This window comes from Astatotilapia calliptera, chromosome 10 (assembly GCF_964374335.1).
Source record: "Astatotilapia calliptera chromosome 10, fAstCal68.1, whole genome shotgun sequence".
NCBI classification, from domain to species: Eukaryota; Metazoa; Chordata; class Actinopteri; order Cichliformes; family Cichlidae; genus Astatotilapia; species Astatotilapia calliptera.
The window spans coordinates 9,469,705-9,488,135 of record NC_137431.1 but is presented as its reverse complement, the minus strand read 5'-3'; the positions used below and the strand labels follow the sequence as shown (position 1 = coordinate 9,488,135).

General features: G+C 41.5%; 1 protein-coding gene across 8 annotated transcripts in view; it reads left to right on the top strand.

Moving 5' to 3' along the window:
* The window catches only part of ksr1a (kinase suppressor of ras 1a), a 40,680-nt gene that overhangs the window by 20,517 nt on the left and 1,732 nt on the right, over nucleotides 1–18,431 (top strand). For 3 of the 8 annotated variants that reach the window (XM_026182059.2, XM_026182055.2, XM_080306998.1), the window contains 15 exons: nucleotides 290–373; nucleotides 581–642; nucleotides 736–845; nucleotides 1,120–1,291; nucleotides 1,587–1,628; nucleotides 1,908–1,956; nucleotides 2,588–2,651; nucleotides 3,044–3,328; nucleotides 3,414–3,610; nucleotides 3,706–3,802; nucleotides 3,959–4,092; nucleotides 4,493–4,624; nucleotides 4,736–4,871; nucleotides 5,074–5,207; nucleotides 11,405–17,602. In XM_026182059.2, coding sequence (XP_026037844.2) covers nucleotides 290–373; nucleotides 581–642; nucleotides 736–845; nucleotides 1,120–1,291; nucleotides 1,587–1,628; nucleotides 1,908–1,956; nucleotides 2,588–2,651; nucleotides 3,044–3,328; nucleotides 3,414–3,610; nucleotides 3,706–3,802; nucleotides 3,959–4,092; nucleotides 4,493–4,624; nucleotides 4,736–4,871; nucleotides 5,074–5,207; nucleotides 11,405–11,411 — 1,705 coding nt within the window. In that variant the 3' untranslated portion in view covers nucleotides 11,412–17,602. The remainder of the gene's footprint in view (nucleotides 1–289; nucleotides 374–580; nucleotides 643–735; nucleotides 846–1,119; nucleotides 1,292–1,586; nucleotides 1,629–1,907; nucleotides 1,957–2,587; nucleotides 2,652–3,043; nucleotides 3,329–3,413; nucleotides 3,611–3,705; nucleotides 3,803–3,958; nucleotides 4,093–4,492; nucleotides 4,625–4,735; nucleotides 4,872–5,073; nucleotides 5,208–11,404; nucleotides 17,603–18,431) is intronic. The other 5 variants (XM_026182057.2, XM_080306996.1, XM_026182056.2 and 2 more) reach the window with 5 other exon arrangements.

Sequence of the window (18,431 nt, the reverse complement as noted above, 5' to 3'; positions counted from 1 at the left end):
GGACAGTCTCGTTCGTTGTGTCCTTGGGCAAGACACTTCACCTGTTGCCTACTGGTGGCGCCAGTGTCTGGCAGCCTCGCCTCTGTCAGTGCGCCCCAGGGTGGCTGTGGCTACAATGTAGCTTGCCATCACCAGTGTGTGAATGGGTGGATGACTGGATGTGTAAAGCGCTTTGGGGTCCTTTGGGACTAGTAAAGCGCTATACAAGTCCAGACCATTTATAAATTAAACTTTACAGCGATCTAATACAGAGCGGGTCCGTAAGAAGCTTTTATGTTTTGTTTTTTAGGTTTTCCACCAAATCCTGGTTGTCCCAGACATGTCAAGTGTGCCAGAAAAACATGATGTTTGGAGTTAAGTGCAAACACTGTCGGTGAGTTAATTACTGTCACAAACACAACCCAAAAAAGTGGTGAAAAAAAAAGGTCCGTTAGAAGGCACATGTGTTTTAGGAAGGTGGGAATCTGATGTCTTGGCTAAATCTTGATCTGGGTGTAAGGCATGTTGGTGCTAATTACGAATTACCGCTAAGCCTCTCATATGCTGCCTATGGTTTGTTTTGTTTTTTTTGCTAATGCAGATTAAAGTGCCACAACAAATGTACAAAGGAAGCTCCATCCTGCAGAATCTCCTTTCTACCAAGTAAGTTTTCTTTCATCCCACGCTGTGCAGCTGATGGGCTAAATCTATTTGGCATTCATGCCTGTTTGTGACATGATTGGTTTTCTCCCACAGTTGCCAAAATTCGGAGGACCGAGTCAGTTCCCTCTGATATAAACAACCCAGTGGACCGGCCGCAGGAAGCACCGCAGTTTGGCACACTACCAAAGGCTATTACGAAAAAGGTAAATTAAAAGAACTTTCAGAGAACTGCCGTGTGTGTAGTCCCTTTTTAATTACCTTGAACTATTATGCCAATACATATACCTCCATTATCTCCATCATCTGTCCATGCTAACCATTGTAAAGATAATGTATCTGAAATCACACCTGACTATTAAAGTGTGCACTGACAGGAAAATAAAGCATAGAGCTTGTTGAAGGAATCTTGAAGGCAATGCAACATGGCTAATAAATAGCAATCATGCTTAGTGTTGTAACCTTCCATCCCGGTCCCAGCAGGATCATCCACCAGTACTGAACCAGCTGGACTCCAGCAGCAACCCATCCTCCACCACTTCATCCACACCTTCCTCCCCAGCACCCTTCCAGCAGAGCAACCCCCCCAGTGCCACACCACCGCCCAACCCTTCACCCAAAGGTCATCGAGACAGCCGATTTAATTTCCCGGGTAAGCTTGGGTACAGAATCACAAACACAGATGCACAGATACACATGTAGAGTATATACTGAAACATGCATGCTGACATTGTTCTGATTTTTCCTCAATGCATTTGACAATGAATCTTTTCCGGTTCAGGAGTGTGGCGCTCCCACAACTACTTATCCTTTTTCCCCAAATACACAATATTAACACTAAAAGGAGTTTTTAAGAAGATCTCTTAATTCAAAGCTTCTCTAACCAAAAACCCTTGTGTCCCTTGCCTTGCTTATCACTCTTCCAATTCTCTTTTTCTTTGAAAAAGCTGCCTGTTACTTTCAGCATAGACAGCAATTTATCTTCCCAGGTGAGTTGATGGTCCAAAAGTGTAATACTACATTGTTAAGATCCCTTCATCCCTCTCTCCCTCCACACCATGGCTTCTTTACAGTTTTCTGTCTCCTGCATGTTTGCTTTTAAGGGTTATAGTAGTTAGATTAGCTGTGTTTGACTGTGTGGCAGCATTCTGATGCCATCTGCTGGAAGTAGTAGGAAATTGCATGAGCAGTCATGTTCATGTGTGGTGCTGGCTCTGTAGCTTTTGCTCCCATCGGTCATCCCTAACTGGTGTCATTTTCCTCTGCAGATGTTTCCAGTCCTGCAAATTTCCACTCAGATGTTCTTCAGGACAGAGTGTAAGACTTTTTTGTCTCAAGCTTTAATCCAAGTTTTAGTGACTACACAGTGGTTTTGGTTATTTACAACCCTGTTTCTTAAAAATGGCAGAATGCTCTAAAATGTAAATAACAGCAGAATGTGATGATCTGCAAATTATGTAAACCACATGTTTAATTGAATAACACAGCAAAACCTTTAAATAAATGTAAAATGTTGAACGTGAGAAACTTTATTTTGCTTTGAAACTTCAAAGTTTGTCAACGACACTTCAATTAAAGATGATCCAAAGTAAATTCAAACTTATGCACCCAATTCTTGTTTTTTTTAAAGGCTTTAAAGAAGTATGCTGTACAATCATTCCACTCTGGAAACAGAACAGTTCAAAGAAATCATTAAAACTGGCCTGCCTGCAGTATAGATCTGTCATCCACGGAAAACATTTGGTGCTTTTATCGGAATCTCACCTTCACCATTTGTCATGATGTCTTTGTACTATTTAAAATGAAATATAGAGCTTAAACGATCTGCAGATCATTGTACTCTGGCATAACTTGCATTTTGTGCAGTGTCACTCTTTCGGAAACAGCCTTTTATTTATTTTTTTTGTCTTGCTTTGAACCCCTCTGATATCAGTGTTCTGTGTCACAGCAGTGAGATAGAGCAATCATCAGACGACGTACATGATGAGCTGGTAGAAGATGACGATGAAGAGGTAATGCTGGAGATGCAGTCTACAAATATTCTTTTGTTGTACTGTTTCCTGGCTCTTTGCTTATTAGTCTGTACAGTGAAGCTGTTCAGTGTCACACCTTCAGAAATTGGTTTTGTTTAATTTTGTTTTCAGTTTTTAGACACTCATACTTTGATTTCCTAAAAGGTTGGACAATTGTCAACTGGGGTATGAAATTAGCTCAGGTGACTGAAGATTGAGATTTAATTAAAACATCCAAATGTGACTAAAAGTCCCTGTGACATCTGTTGATTAGAACCTGCTCAGGTGGCAACACTGGCTTACAAAATGTTCATCGGCAGTTTTAAATTTATATTTGGTAGATTTTTTTTTTTAAATCAACTTTTACAAAAACCATCGCCACACTATTGCAGGAAGGGGATGAGGAGGTCGAAGATGAAGATCACGAAGGGGAGGAGGACGACGATGAGGAGGATGATGAGGACAATGTGGATGGAGGAGAAGATGAGGACGACAGAGGGGAGATCAGGATGCACATGGGCTCCGACGGCGAGTGCGACGAGCTGGATGATCTGCCCAACTCTCGGGGAAACCAGTGGAAGGGCCCCATCTCCCGCAAGGCCAGTCAGACCAGCGTTTACCTGCAAGAGTGGGACATCCCCTTTGAGCAGCTGGACCTTGGGGAGCTCATAGGAAAGGTGAGGAATCTACCCAACGAATTCCTAGTGTGTTGCATACTCGAAAAAAATAAAAAATCAGACAGTTTGTGTTTTGTTTATCCAGGGCCGCTGGGGAAAAGTGCACAAGGGCCGGTGGCACGGCGAGGTGGCCATCCGGCTTCTTGAGATCGATGGGAACAATCAGGACCACCTGAAGCTCTTTAAAAAGGAGGTGATGAACTACAGACAGACCAGGCATGAGAATGTGGTCCTCTTTATGGGAGCCTGCATGGCTCCACCCCACCTGGCCATTATCACCAGGTGAGAACAAAAATATCACAGGTTACCTCAAAAACGATTCTAAACCGGATGCATGTGTTTGCTTTAATAGAATGATTTTCCTCTAACTCCTGCAGTTTTTGTAAAGGGAGGACACTCTACTCAGTAGTTCGAGACACTAAAAACACTCTGGATATTAACAAGACAAGACAAATTGCTCAGGAGATTGTAAAGGTATTTGTTTCTTTTTTGTGTGTTAATTTGTGAGAAACGTGACATCTTAGGGGGGAAAAATCATGTTATGTACTAAACATAGCAGAACTGTGTAGTCAAAGATATAATTTTCTATTACTGTGTTTTCCTTTGTCTGAACACCGTTGGCCTGGACAGGGAATGGGCTATCTGCATGCCAAAGGCATTGTTCACAAAGACTTGAAGTCAAAGAACGTTTTTCATGACACCAATAAGGTTGTGATCGCAGACTTTGGCCTGTTTGGGATCTCTGGAGTTGTTCAGGAGGGAAGGTAAGAAACATGTCCACCGCTCCACACCCCAAAGAGACCTTAAAACTATGACCTTAACTAAAGCAGTGCTAAAACCACTCTATTACCCGGGGACGCCCACTGATCTGTGATAAGCTGAGGTCTGCAGTGCTACTTCTGTAGGCATCTCCCTTGTCAGCCAGTAAAAAGAGGGAACTCTCCTGATTGTAAAATTGCAATCATTATCTGGACACTCTTGATTTCTGAAGCACATTTTGAGCGCACATCTTACTAATTTTTTGCCTCCTTTTGTGTATGGTTCATTAGTAGCTAACAGGAGTAAGGGACTTTATTTAGTGAATGCATTTTGTCCTCTTAATACATCTTTTCCCCTCCATTTAAAGTGTTACTGAAAACTGCATTTTTGTTTTTGTTTTTCCAGGCGTGAAAATAAACTCAAACTTCCACATGGCTGGATTTGTTATCTCGCACCAGAGATTGTGCGCAGAATGAGCCCAGGTAACAATGAGGACCGCCTTCCTTTTTCCACCGCAGCAGATGTGTACGCCTTTGGGTAAGTTCTTCATGCACATCTGGTTGAGTTCTGTCATAACTTTCACTGACTAAAAAGGAAGTCCACCATTTGAATTTCAAACAAAATGCTCTTCCTTTTCCCCACTTCAAGCACAATTTGGTATGAGCTTCAAGCTAGGGACTGGCCAATCACTAACCAGCCTGTGGAAGCTACCATCTGGCAGGTGGGGAGCGGAGAGGGCATAAAGAAGATTTTGGCAGAAATCAGCCTGGGAAAGGAGGTCACTGTGAGTTGGACCATGAGTGTGTCAGTCATTCAGAAATGTAGATGTTTGTTCTGCTTGTGTAAGAGTGGAAAATACCCATGCTGATGCAACGATATCAAGATGTTGCAGTAGTTTTTAGGTCAATCGATTGTAGTTCACAGTGCGGTGAGTGCGGGTCAATGGTTTGCCAGTCACATTGAAACGAAGTGGTTTCTTGTTTCAGGAAATCCTTTCTGCCTGCTGGGCGTACGACTTGAGAGAAAGGCCGACCTTTACGCAGCTGGCTGACATGCTGGAGAAGCTACCCAAACTCAACCGCAGACTGTCCCACCCTGGACATTTCTGGAAGTCTGCAGAGTAGGTATCCCAGAAATGAAGGATGGTGTGAAGACACTGGACCTGTGAACACAAAAACCTTTCTTTCCTTTTTCTTATTTGTTTATTGAGAGTAGAATATCAGATCAGAGCTGGGTTCAGCCTTAGTACTGGGCTCAGATGAAATGTGAAATTTGTAATTTATAGCTGGAAACATGACTTCTGAACTTGAATTCCTTGCACAGCACTGTTTATTGAAATGAGACATTTTTGGCAAAAATAAGTCTGTCATACAGAACTTTGTTACATTTGTGACCAACAGACTATAGCTAGAGTGTAACTGGGTAATGCATAGATATCAAATTAAAACTCAGCTGAATGCATGTAGATATTTGGACGTAAAACATCTAATCGACTCTTTGCTTTAGTCTTTTCATTCTTACATAGACCACCTTAACTACTTCATGCAACCACATATGCCTCTTTTCCTGGCACTAGCATTAACTTTGTTATAGCCTCACGTCTCCACTGTTTCCTATATTTTATGCAGTATTGTCCAGAAGTGTTCAGCCACTCCTCACTTCTTTATATTTTGCTTTCAAGGAGTCATAATAGTTTTCCTGGCTTTTTGAAGGTCTTTCAGAGTTTTCCTTTAATTTTCACTCATTAGTCCCGTGTATGAAACTGATCATTTTCAGAAGAAAGTAAGGAACCAATTTTAAAATGTGGCTTTAGGCACTTTGCTTAGCAGCCTGTTGCAAAAATCTAAAATCTCTTACCATTTCTTTAGTTGAAGATTGAAAGAAAGCAAAAAAATACAGATGAGAGTTTATGAGTTTGACAGACATAAAATTGTATTTTTGCACCAACAAGGTGATTCCCAAAGACCGTCACTAAAAACTTTACATATCTCAGCATGGTGTGCAGTGTGTCCATTAAAAATTTTGAGTAACTAGGCAAGTAGAGGACAAAAGAATAAGTGGTCATTATAATAATATTAAGTCATTATTGAAGCAGTGTGTGATCACCTTGATAGAATACAGAACAAAAAGCAGCCAGCATCCAAAGAAGTGCTCCAAATGTCCTTCATGAAGCCTGAAGACTACTTCAGGAATAGTTATACCAAATATTCCAGAGCCACTCGCCTAGCTTGGGAGTCACTGCACCTAGTGCTCCGATTACCACTGGGACCACCGTCACCTTCACCCTCCACATCTTCTCGAGCTCTTCTCTGAGCCCGTGTTCCTTCTTCCTGATGTTGCTGTCATTCGGAACCGCTACATCGATCACTACGGCCGTCTTCTCATGTTTGTCTACCACCACTATGTCCGGTTGGTTAGCCACCACCATTTTGTCCGTCTGTATCTGGAAGTCCCACAGGCTCTTAGCTTGGTCATTCTCCATTACCCTTGGGGGCATCTGCCATTTTGACCTCGGGACTTCCAGGTTATACTCGGCACAGATGTTTCTGTACACTATGCCGGCCACTTGGTTATGGTGTTCCATGTATGCCTTGCCTGCTAGCATCTTGCACCCTGCTGTTATGTGCTGGATTGTCTCTGGAGCATCTTTACACAGCCTGCACCTGGGGTCTTGCCTGGTGTGATAGACTCCAGCCTCAATGGATCTTGTGCTTAGTGCTTGTTCCTGTGCTGCCATGATTAGTGCTTCCGTGCTGTCTTTCAGTCCAGCTTTGTCCAGCCACTGGTAGGATTTCTGGATATCGGCCACCTTCTCTATCTGCCGGTGGTACATACCGTGCAGGGGCCTGTCCTTCCATGATGGTTCCTCGCCTTTCTCCACTTTCTTGGGTTTCTGCTGCCTGAGGTATTCACTGAGCACACTGTCAGTTGGGGCCATCTTCGTGATGTATTCGTGGATGTTCCTTGTCTCATCCTGGATTGTGGTGCTGACACTCGCCAGTCCCCGGCCCCCTTCCTTCCGCTTAGCGTACAGACTCAGGGTGCTGGACTTGGGGTGAAACCCTTCATGCATGGTAAGGAGCTTTCTTGTCTTGATGTCAGTGGCTTCTATCTCCTCATTTGGCCAGCCTATTACCCCAGCAGGGTACCTGATCACGGGCAGGGCATAGGTGTTGATAGCCCGGATCTTGTTCTTACCGTTCAGCTGACTCCTCAGGACTTGCCTGACCCTCTGAAAGGGGTTCAGGCCTATGCAGAACAGCAGTGGGGACAGAGCATCTCCTTGGTAGATCCCGCACTTGATGGTGACTTGTGCTATAGGCTTGAGGTTGGCCTCCAGTGTTGTCCGCCACATCCCCTGATGAATGCTCCCAGGGTCCTGTTGATCTTATATAGTTCTAGGCATTCCAGGATCCAGTTGTGGGGCATTGAGTCATAGGCCTTCTTGTAATCAATCCAGGCAGCGCACAGGTTGGTCAGTCTGGTCCTGCAGTCTCGGCTGACTGCTTGGTCTGCCAGTAGCTGGTGTTTTGCGCCTCTGGTATTCTTGCCCATCCCTTTCTGTGCCCCGCTCATGTGTTGACCCATGTGCCTGTTCATCTTAGCCGCTATGATGCCTGACAGGAGCTTCCACGTGGTGCTGAGGCAGGTTATTGGTCGGTAGTTGGTGGGGACCGGTCCCTTCTGGGGGTCCTTTAGGATCAGGACCGTCCGGCCTTCGCTTAGCCATTCCAGGTGTCTCTCGTGAACTAGCAGCTGGTTCATTTGTGCTCCCAGGCTCTCGTGGAGTGCAGTCAGTTTCTTCAGCCAGTAGGAGTGAACCATGTCAGGGCCTGGTGCTGTCCAACTCTTCATACTGGAGACCGTTTCTTGGATATCTGCCACTGTGATGGTTAATGGACCCTGTTTGGGGAGGTCGCTGTGGTCTGCCCTCAGATCCACTAGCCACTGAGCATTGCCGTTATAGGTTGCGTCCTTCTCCCATATGCTCTTCCAGTATTGTTCTGCCTCCAGCCTGTTCTCATATTGTTCCCCTGCCACTGAGAGTACACCTTGGCTGGTTCCGTGGAGAACAGCTGGTTTATTCTCTTGCCTTCTATCTCTCTGGTGTACCTCCTCAAGCGGCTGGCCAAGGCTGTGAGCCGTTGCTTGGCAGTTTCCAAGGCCTCAGGTATGGACAGCTTCCTGTACTTCTTAGGCACCTTCCTCATCGCGCCTTTCTGCAACTCCGATAGTTGGCTAATCTCCCTCCGTGCTGCCTTGATCTTAGCCTCTAGCCTTCTTCTCCATGGAGGGTACTGCCCCTTGTGGCTGTTCAACTTGTAGCCAAGCATCTCACTGATCACTGCTGCCGTATTGTAGATCAGCTTGTTAGTGTCGGTAATCGTGGCTGTAGGTATCATCCGTAGTGCTGCATTAACATCATCTAGGAGACCTTCTGAGGGTACTTCACGTAATCTTGGTAACCGGCTACGGGAGGTCCAGGTTTCAAGCTTGGCCATGATCCTATCTTTCAGGTCAGTTCCTCTTGCACTCAACGATCCTTCTCCTATCGCACTTGGGGCTTGGTACCCAATCTCGGGTGGGGGTGATGATATCTCCCCCCTGACCTGGCGTCCTGGCTCCCCCTTGCCGTAGCATTTATGTTGTACCTCGTCAATCTCTAGCTGTGAGAGCAGTCCCTTCTTTCGAATGTTGGAACACTGAGCTACTAGTTGTTTCACCGTCATAGTGGATGTTGGGTATCGAAGAATCCATAGGTCCCTCATCCTATTCATGTAACCCCTTCCGCCAGGGTTACTTGCGTAGTAGCATTCCAACAACGCCCTGTTTTCATATATATATTAGGGGTGCAACGATACTCGTATCGATATTGAACCATTCAATACAGTGCTTTCGGTTCGGTATGCATATGTATCGAACAATACAAAATTTTTAATTTATTTTATCAACTTTTCTTCTGACAATGCTGTCTGTGTTGAGCGCTCAGTGGTTCTGCGTTCGACTACTCTGCCTAGGCTGCACTGTCAAGCGCAGATCTACTGATCGCAGGGCAAGCTAGCGAGACAGAAGCAAAGCTAGTTGCAACATGGCAAATTGAACCTCCCCCACCCTAATTCAGATCTGGCGTTTGGAACTATTTTGGTCTTCATGTGAAGTATAACCCTGAAGGTAAGCGCGTCATGGACAAAAGTAAAACACTATGTCGGATGTGCCACGCAATGCTCAATTACATTAGAGGGAACTAGTGCGTTAGCGCAGTTAGCTTGTTAACGTGTTGACGCCGTCCAGCCGCACGCACGGGGCGATCCGCAGTAGCTCGTTAACGGAGATTTGCCGTGTTGTGGCGTTAACGTCATTTCAACGAGATTAACGCTGACAGCACTAGTGGGAACACAACGAATGACAGCACATTTACTCCGACATCATCCTAGTGCAAAGTGGAAGCAGACAAAAACAACAGCACGCATGCTACAAACTTTACCAGAGTCATTTAGACAGCCGTTAGCACATGATTCTCCTTATGGGGACCTGATATGTTTAATATGCTGCTGAGAGTATACTCCAGAAGAAGCGCATAGTATAGCTTTTATTTTGGAAAGAGCCATTTCTCTGAATCTGCGTTCGACTACTCCGCCTAGGCTGCACTGTCGAGCACAGATCCACTGAGCGCTCAACACAGACAGCATCGTCAGAAGGAAAGTTGATAAAATAAATGTAAAAATTTTATATTGTTCGATACATATGCGTACCGAACCGAAAGCACCGTATCAAACGGTTCAATATCTGTGTGTGTGTGTGTGTGTGTATAGGGGTGCAACGATACACAAAATTCACGGTTCGGTTCGATACTTTGGTGTCACGGTTCGATATTTTTTCGATACAAAAAAAAATGTTCATGCCTTTTTAATTTGTCATTTATTAAAATTATAAATATATATTTTAACACAAAAGTACAGTTTTTAAATTTAACCCTAACCCTTGTGCGTGTTGTTTTTTAGCTCGTCATATTGCAGCCACAGAAATTCTTTTGTCCATGAAACCATAAAGCTGCACTTTCTTTTTGCCTTATAGTCTGATTTGTCATAACTTCTCCGTTTTGTGGTAAGCTTTTCTTTGGCTCTCACTTCTTCACCCTGACCTGTCTTATTTGGCTCAGCAGAACTAAAATATATATCCGTCTGTGAAGGTTCTCAGTCATCCAGGTCATCGTAGTGAAATATATATCCTGCCGCACTCACATAAGCTCAGCGATTCTCTGCGCGATCAACCTCTCACATGTTTAAGCTGCGGGAGATTTCACTTGTCATGTTTGCATAGTAAGCTAACAATTAATAAGACGATGTCAGAGGAATTGGTGCGCAAATTATCATCACTCACAGATCAGTGCTGTCGCTCTCTATACACAGTTCGCGCGATTGCAAAGTGAAAGCAAAAAAACAAGCGCAAATTCAAACACAATTTCAATATGTCACATATTGACAGTGGCTCACCCAATGACATAATTACCCAGCTACATTTCTGAAAGAATGCAAAAGCATTGACATATATTTTTCCTTCCTACAATAGCCCGACAGGCAGGGCAGAGATAGCCCCGGGACGTCGGGCTAGCGATATTGCGAGCCCTGTATCTGATTGAGGAATCACTCATCTTTGGAAAAGAGAGTTTATTACAGAGAAATGTCTCTTTCCAAAATAAAAGCTATACTATCCGCTTCTTCTGGGCTATATTCTCAGCAGCATATTAAACATATCAGGTCTCCATAAGGAGAATCCTGTGCTAACAGCTGTCTAAATGACTCGGCTAAAGTTTGTAGCATGCATGCTTGTTGTTTTTGTCTTTGCACTAGGATGATGTCGGTGTAAATGTGCAGTCATATTCGTTGTGTTCCCACTAGTGCTTTCAGGTTAATCTCGTTGAAATAACCTTAACGCCACAACATATATATATATATGAATGAATGAATGAATGAAAACACCCACATTTTGCTTATATGTGGGTGAAGACTTTTGCACAATACTGTATGGTTTGCTTTTTCACACACTTTTCTTACATTTGCTTCAAGACTGCTGCCAGCAGTCACTGGGCTTCACTCTTGTTTCTTAAATGGTAGCTTTGCACAGCTGACTTTCAAATGACTTCTAAATCACATTAAACATGCTTTAAACCTTTTAAATCTCATGGATGTCCTCTAACTAATCAGTGCGTGCGATATCTTGCATTCTCCAATGTAAGCCTGTTAACTTTTCACTAACCGTCTAATGTCTGTTTTCTTTTGCTTTTTTGTCTTTTTCTTTTTCTCTTGTCTAATCTAGGTTGTAGCCGTCACTCTGAAACAAAAGCAATGCAAAACAAAGCCTGGGTCTGCCTTGCATGCTCCTGAATCCTTAACTCTTACAGGATTGATCAAAGCATTGCCTCTGTCTGAAACAGGCGCCACTTCCACTAATCCACAGTCCGATCTTCCATGTTATTTCCTTGTTCGGAAGAGAGGATCGTTGGACTGAGGTGTGACGGACAACCGTTGTCGCCCATCACCCTAAATCCCTTCATTCCTCTAAAAACAAAACAAACAAAAAAAATTAGCTCTTTGACTTCCTTCTGGTCTTCTCCTGTAATGTCAGTCGAGACTCTGAGGCTTCTGACTAACTGGCTTGTGGTGTCTGTGCTGAGACTGACTGGTGTGCTGTGGTCTGTGCCTGCTGATGGCTGCCCTATCCTCGGCCCTGCTCAACTTCTCTGTGCTGCTGTGATGTGGTTGTTCTTGCCTGGGGTGGTCCTGACCACATGGCTCTCTTTCTATCTAAAACACAAACACGCACGCACGCAAATACACACTGCTGGACAAAAAATGGACCTTAATACCAAACACCCTGCTTCATTTATCTCTTCACTCCCTGGGTGGTGGTGGTGGAGGGTGTTTGACACAACTTTGACATGCTGCTTGAGTGATGATCTTAAACCACCTGCCTCCTCCTTCTCAGTTTTTTTTTAATTATTATTATTTTTATTTTTTTAAGGATTGTAGGATGGCATGTCCTGAGAAGTATAAATCCAATATGCACTTTGTCAAAATGGAAAAAAAAAATCATAGACTCTTCTTTTTTTGCTTCTTTTGTTTTGCGTATGGTTTCTTTTGCAGTGTTTATTTTTCCCTTGTGTTAGCTTATTTGTCATTTTTGGTCTGGTGAATTCACTGTTTATTTGATGCGTTCCAAAAGGGGGCACTGATAAAGACTTGCGTATGCTAAACGAGCTGAAGTGGAAGACAAAAAATGCAAACAGAAAACAAAGACTATCTACACGAAAATAGAAAACTACAGTCTATTTCTTTCTGCAGACTTTTTCTTAGCAATGCTCATCTGCTGAAGTGTGAAGTGCACCTTAAAAGGAAGTTGCTTCGAGGAGCTGAGTGATCGCATTTTCTGTGCAACAAAAAAAAGAAAGAAAGAAAAGAGGGAAGGAGAAATCAGGAATCTGGTGCAAAAAGTGTCCTATACCTTCCTTAAACAGTACCTCTTGTGCGTGCTTGTGTATACTGTTTGTGATTGCTGGCTTCAGCTGGTGTGCTTGTGGTTGTGTGTTGACTGAGTGAGTGTACTGTGTTGGAACATGTAGGGTTGTTTTTGTTCTGTTTGATTTTTTTTATTTTTTTTTTATTTTTTGGGGGGGTGGTGGTATTTGTGAAAGACTACAGTAAATGTTGTGTTGCAAATCCAATGGTATGTAATGTACTGTATATACATTATTTAATGTACAGCAAATTAAGACAATTCTTCTAATATTTCTACAAACATTTTATATGTAAAACACATGACAACATTTTTGAACTGGTACTGCTCTGGCTATTACAGATGTGTATATATATTTATATTTTTTTCATGTACAGAATGCTGTACAAAAGCTGTACAATGTTTTGTTTTGTTTTTTAAGTATTGGCCAATCCGTGTTTTTGTTTTCTTTTTTTTTTTATGTTGTTGTAAAAATTCATATTTTTGTATTGCATGTGATTACCATTCTGTACACGCAGTTTGTGTTTTCATCCATGGAAAACAATAAAGTGAGGCTTGTCATGTAAATACAGCTGATACGGTTATTTTGCAGCTGATGGTAAGTTGGTAAAATGTGTTTTCCAGCACAGGTATTCAAAATAACTGGACACTATGCATCATATCAACACGATGGCATCAACTGACCACATCCCAAAGGTGCGCTGTTGCACTGACGTCTGATGAATGTGGAGGCCATCTGGTCAAAATGAAATCACTTTGTTTAAGAAACTAGTTTGAAATGATTTAAGCTTTGTGACATGGTGCTCATTAAGGGGTGGACATGCTCAGGAACAATACTCAGGAAGGCTGTGGTGTTTAAATCATGCTCACATGGAAACCAGAGAGTGCCAGGAAAACATTCTCCACATCGTTACACCATCACCAGCATCATGAACAGTTGATACAAGGTGAGATGGATGCTTTCATGTTGTTAATCACATATTCAGAAGGCAGCCAATTGCTTGGTCCCAGAGGGCTGGCAGATTTGGAATCGCAGCAACGACAATAAGGAGGGGGGAAAGCAAGACCGGGGTGAGTGGATTAAATATAATATTAACTTACTAAACACTGCTAGTTTAACCTTAACTGTGCGAGAAAGAAGCCTGAATAACGTAACTTCTGCTACCATTAAATTCATTCTTTTGTTTGACATTTGGCATTAACTTGGCTAGCTGTGCATTAAGTCGCCATGTTTCTGTTTGTTCATTTGTTTTTGTGATGTCAGATTTTTTTTGTAACGTGGTGATCAGTGCTGGTTGGAAGGACCACCACTGAATTTTTATCTTTGGCCCCAACAGACTGTAGAAACACCACTGCACATTTTTGGCCAGAGAACTGCAGCTTGCTGGATGTTTTCTCTTCATTGGCCCATTCTCTGTAAACCCTGGAGACTGTTGTGTGGGGAAATTCCCAGTAGATCAGCAGGTTCTGAAATACTCAGATCAGCCCATCTGGCACCAACAAACATGCTACTTTCAGTAGAAATGTGAAAGAGATAGAAAACTGTAGAAAGATAAAACATATGATCTAGAGTTCTTCTTCTTCTTCTTCTTCTTCTTTTTTTTTTTTGCACTTTCCAAGCTTCAGCACATTCAGTTTAAATTACATGAATATGCTAAATCAAAGCAAGTTTCAATTTTAAATGTGATTTGTTTATGTCAATGTTTGAAATCTTTTAACACAAGCTGCAAGCATTATAAAGTACAGTCTTAGTATCTAAATTATTTGGGTTTCAGTATAAAAATGCAAATAAAAATAATTTGGATATAGTACAAATACAAACTAATAAAATGCTGATAACTTTGAACTGCTGTAGTTTAAAAATGTATGCATACTTGGACTTTTATGCATATTTTATGTGTATACTTTTGAACATCTCTCCTTTATTACAACACTCCATAAACACTTTGGGAAGCTGGTTTAGCTCAGTGAGTGAGCAGGCAAACATATGCCTGGTGGCCGGAGAGCAGTAGGCTTGAGTTCGAGTGCTACCCACGACTCTTTGTTGCTGCATGTCTTCCCCTCTCTCTGTCCCCGTTTTCCTGACTGGACCAGTTTATTTTTTAAAGAAATATTGAAATATTTTTTCCATTCTTTGTTTGAGACAACATTACTGTTCCAGTTTTCTTTTTTGTGTTTTAATTTCTCTGAGTTAGCTAGGAGAGCGTCGAGTGGCAGTCATAAAATTAATGTCCAAAACAGAGAAAACAAATCCAAACCTATAATAAATTATAGATATTATCTAATCAAAAATAAACTTCCATAGTTATTATAGGTGAACATTATAGATGCAAGCCAAGAGCAGGCTGAGCACAATCCCATTTTTCCTCTAGGTGGCATAACGACCCAAAAGAAAGTCTTTGCCATCTTTCCTTTTATGGTAAAGACATGATGAGGCACTGCTTCTTTTTTAATGGTTTTGCACATTTTACATTAACTTTTTTCAAATATGTAGTAACTTGATGGGAAACATGTAAACAGTGTGTCTTAAATTTTAAGCTAACTTCCTCAGTTTGTACAAATTTGACATGTTAAGAATAAACTGCTTAGAATTTACCAAAGATGGTGCTACTTTTAACCTCAAAAAGACAAATTTTTGGCTACGAGTTGAGAATTCATTTCATACAAATGTCTAATAGGTTTAAAAAATGTGGGGCAGTGACATTAATGAGCACATAAGCTCAAAGGTTAACTTCACTGTGTGATCATAATATTCTGCAAACACTCATTTATTAGTTTTCAATTTCATACCTTGGTAGCAGATGAGAGAGGGTGGCCAGGTTTTGCATTTGGTCTCACTCTGAAACAGTGACAATAATCGAAAGGCTCACTATGAGTCGGTAAACACAAGAGCTTGAATGGTTGTAGCTGGAGGTATATAAATAAAAGGAAGCAATTCCAGTTTCCCTATTTTGGTTAGGAAGCTTTTCTGTGACCTTCAGTCAAGTTTACGAAGCCTCGGAAGGTGCCTTGATAATGAGCACTTGTGCTTGCGTTTGGTCTTTGAAATGTTTTATCTGAAGAAAAAAGAAGAATGGTGAATTGATTTCTGTATACTGGCATCAATGGCAAAGAGAGGACCTTGTATATTCTACTGCAGCTAAAAAGCTCTTTGACTCCAACTGGTACTGGGTCACATGACCAGCGTTTAGTGAGGGAAAACTGTTTCCATTACTGCAAGGTCAGCTACAGAATGACAATTAGTCATTTGTTTGATTTTGTTACCAAATTAGCAAGCTGAAAATGTACCAGCATTACATGTGCAACCAGTGGTATGTGTTATGCCAGGCATGTTCAAATCAAACCCAGAAATCACACAAAAAGCCTTCACACACACACAGCCACAATTTGGTTTTGAAACAGAGGGTAAGGTGAGAACACAACAGAGATAGTGAGAGAGCTTTCTCGTGGTCATTCTAACATTTGCTGAGTGCACCACTACAACTGTCAACCATCAATTGATGACCTTGGGACTCTCCTTAATGAAGCTGTCCACCAACACAGCCAGCAAGCTGGTTATTTATAGAAGTGAAGGTACTGAAAGAGAAAAAAAAGGGGAAAGAAAGTGGGGCAGCTGGACGCACGCAAAACATCTACAACAAACACACCATGATCTTACTAACAAATGGGGACTTTCCGTCATTCAGTGAAAGGTGAGGGGGTTTTGAGATGAAGTCATCCTCTTTCCTTTTGTTCTCAGTTCCCCTCATACATATTTAGCCTTATCATCCTTCTCATGTTTATTAGATTAAGTCAGCTTTTAGGGCTCAAAGAGAATTAATACTCTTTGTCAGAATATTTGGCCACCGCCAGTCTGAGGACCAAGCAAATAAAGGACTATAGATGGTAGATTATAGCAGCATGACAGGTTGTGATGTTGCCTTTAATACCTTTAATTTTGCTTTTGTCATTTTTTTTAATTACCAGTTTTTACTGTCTGGTGTTGTTTTCATGCTCGTGATAATTAAATTGTCTGCAGCACAGCAGGTTAAGCAGCAGGGGGTCCAAACTTTTCTGTGTCTACTTCACCGCCTGCAGAAAACATCCAGTTTATCTGCAACATCTTACCAAATTAAACATTCCCCTCTAAAGCTGAAAGTTATGAGTGCAGGTGCAGACTGCCTAAATAGCCAGAAATCACATGGGAAACTCAGCATACAGTAAGAGAGGAAAATAAAAGGGGAAGTTGATAAAATAACTCGATTTTTTATGCAAATTTCTTTTTTTTTCTTTTTTTCTTTTTTGCTGTTGGTGAACTGATGCGGAATAATGTTTTTCATAAATGTTTTATGTCATCTATAAGTGCTTGTTCTGTTGTCCTTTTCCGCTGCATGTGGTGTGTGGTAACCAAGTGTCAGAAAGGTTGTATGCTGTTTGTTGTATGACATTTACCAATGCCTATAATTAAAAGTGCTCTGTGAGCGGTCGGAGAGAGCTCAGACAAAAATATGTAGGTGAAATTGAAGACGACAGATATAGGCATGATTATTATTGCTTTAGGTTTAAAAAAAAAATGAATCTCTGGCACGTCAGTTTCTGTGAAAGGCCTTTAAGAACAATAGAATTGCTCAAAATAATTGTGTAAAAAAATAGCACAGTTTTCAGCTCGACTGGTGTCGCTGCTTTGCGAATTGTATTGATGATTATGCAGTCCTAGGTAGGACAACAATGGGTTTTACTGATTATTTACGCCTCCCTCTTTTTATACCCAACAGATGTCTGCGTGATCAACAGCAACACAGAACAGAGCACCAAAACCACTTCCTTTTCTTAATATAGCCTAAATGGAGAAGTAAGAATGAGTCAGAAAGACGAGTGTGCCGTTGATTTAGATTACTGTCAAATCTCCCAGCAGCTTTCCACATCATTCACATCTCTTCACCTGCAGCATACTGAATACGTGATTATAGTATTCACACAGAGCTGTAGTCTTCTTGGAACTATATCAAGATCATCATCAATGTAAGTCGCAAACTTTATCTTTAAATGCGCAGCTTGATTATAAATCGAGTGCAGATCTCAGTTAGAAGAAGCTCTTGGTAGGTTGCATGGCAGCAAGCTTCCCACCTACGTGGACCTTGGACACATATATGGACTGTTTGAGGGTTTGATAGCCGTTTAATGTTGGGAGCATAAAAGGAAAATTGTGTTTTCGCAAATATAAATTGACACTGAAATACAGAAAAAAATACATGTTTAAAAATTTTTTTTTTTTAAATATGTAAACATGTAATTAATAATTTTCCAAAGATTCACAAATTCACATACTCTTTTTGAGTACCTAAGAGTATCCAACCCTATAGTTAAAAAATGTACTCATTACCTAATGAACAGTTTTCAAAAAAGTGATTTTTTCAGCTTTAGTTTTTATAACAAAACAGAATGGGATGTCGTATTTGATTAAATCAAATCTAAAGTGTTAGTTTTCATCTTGAAGTGTTAGCCAGTGTTAATGGTGCGTACCACCAGTATAAATACGATTGTGTATATTAAACAGGATTATGCACACTTTTTAAAAAAATTGTCCAACTCCACAGATGTAAGGATGAAGTGATGAAGTTTGAGTTTAATGAAGTTCAAAACTATGAATTTGTAGTTGATTTATGAAAGCTGTATTTACATAGATCACTACAGAACTCATTATAGGTGTTGGGGTAAGGCTGGGATGGTCAGGGCGCCTGACAAAAGTATACGACAACGATCCCTTCCATTTTAATACAGCTCACTAATACTCTATGCAACTGATTGGGACCCACACTTTGGAATTTAAAAAGAAATCCCCAGTAGACTC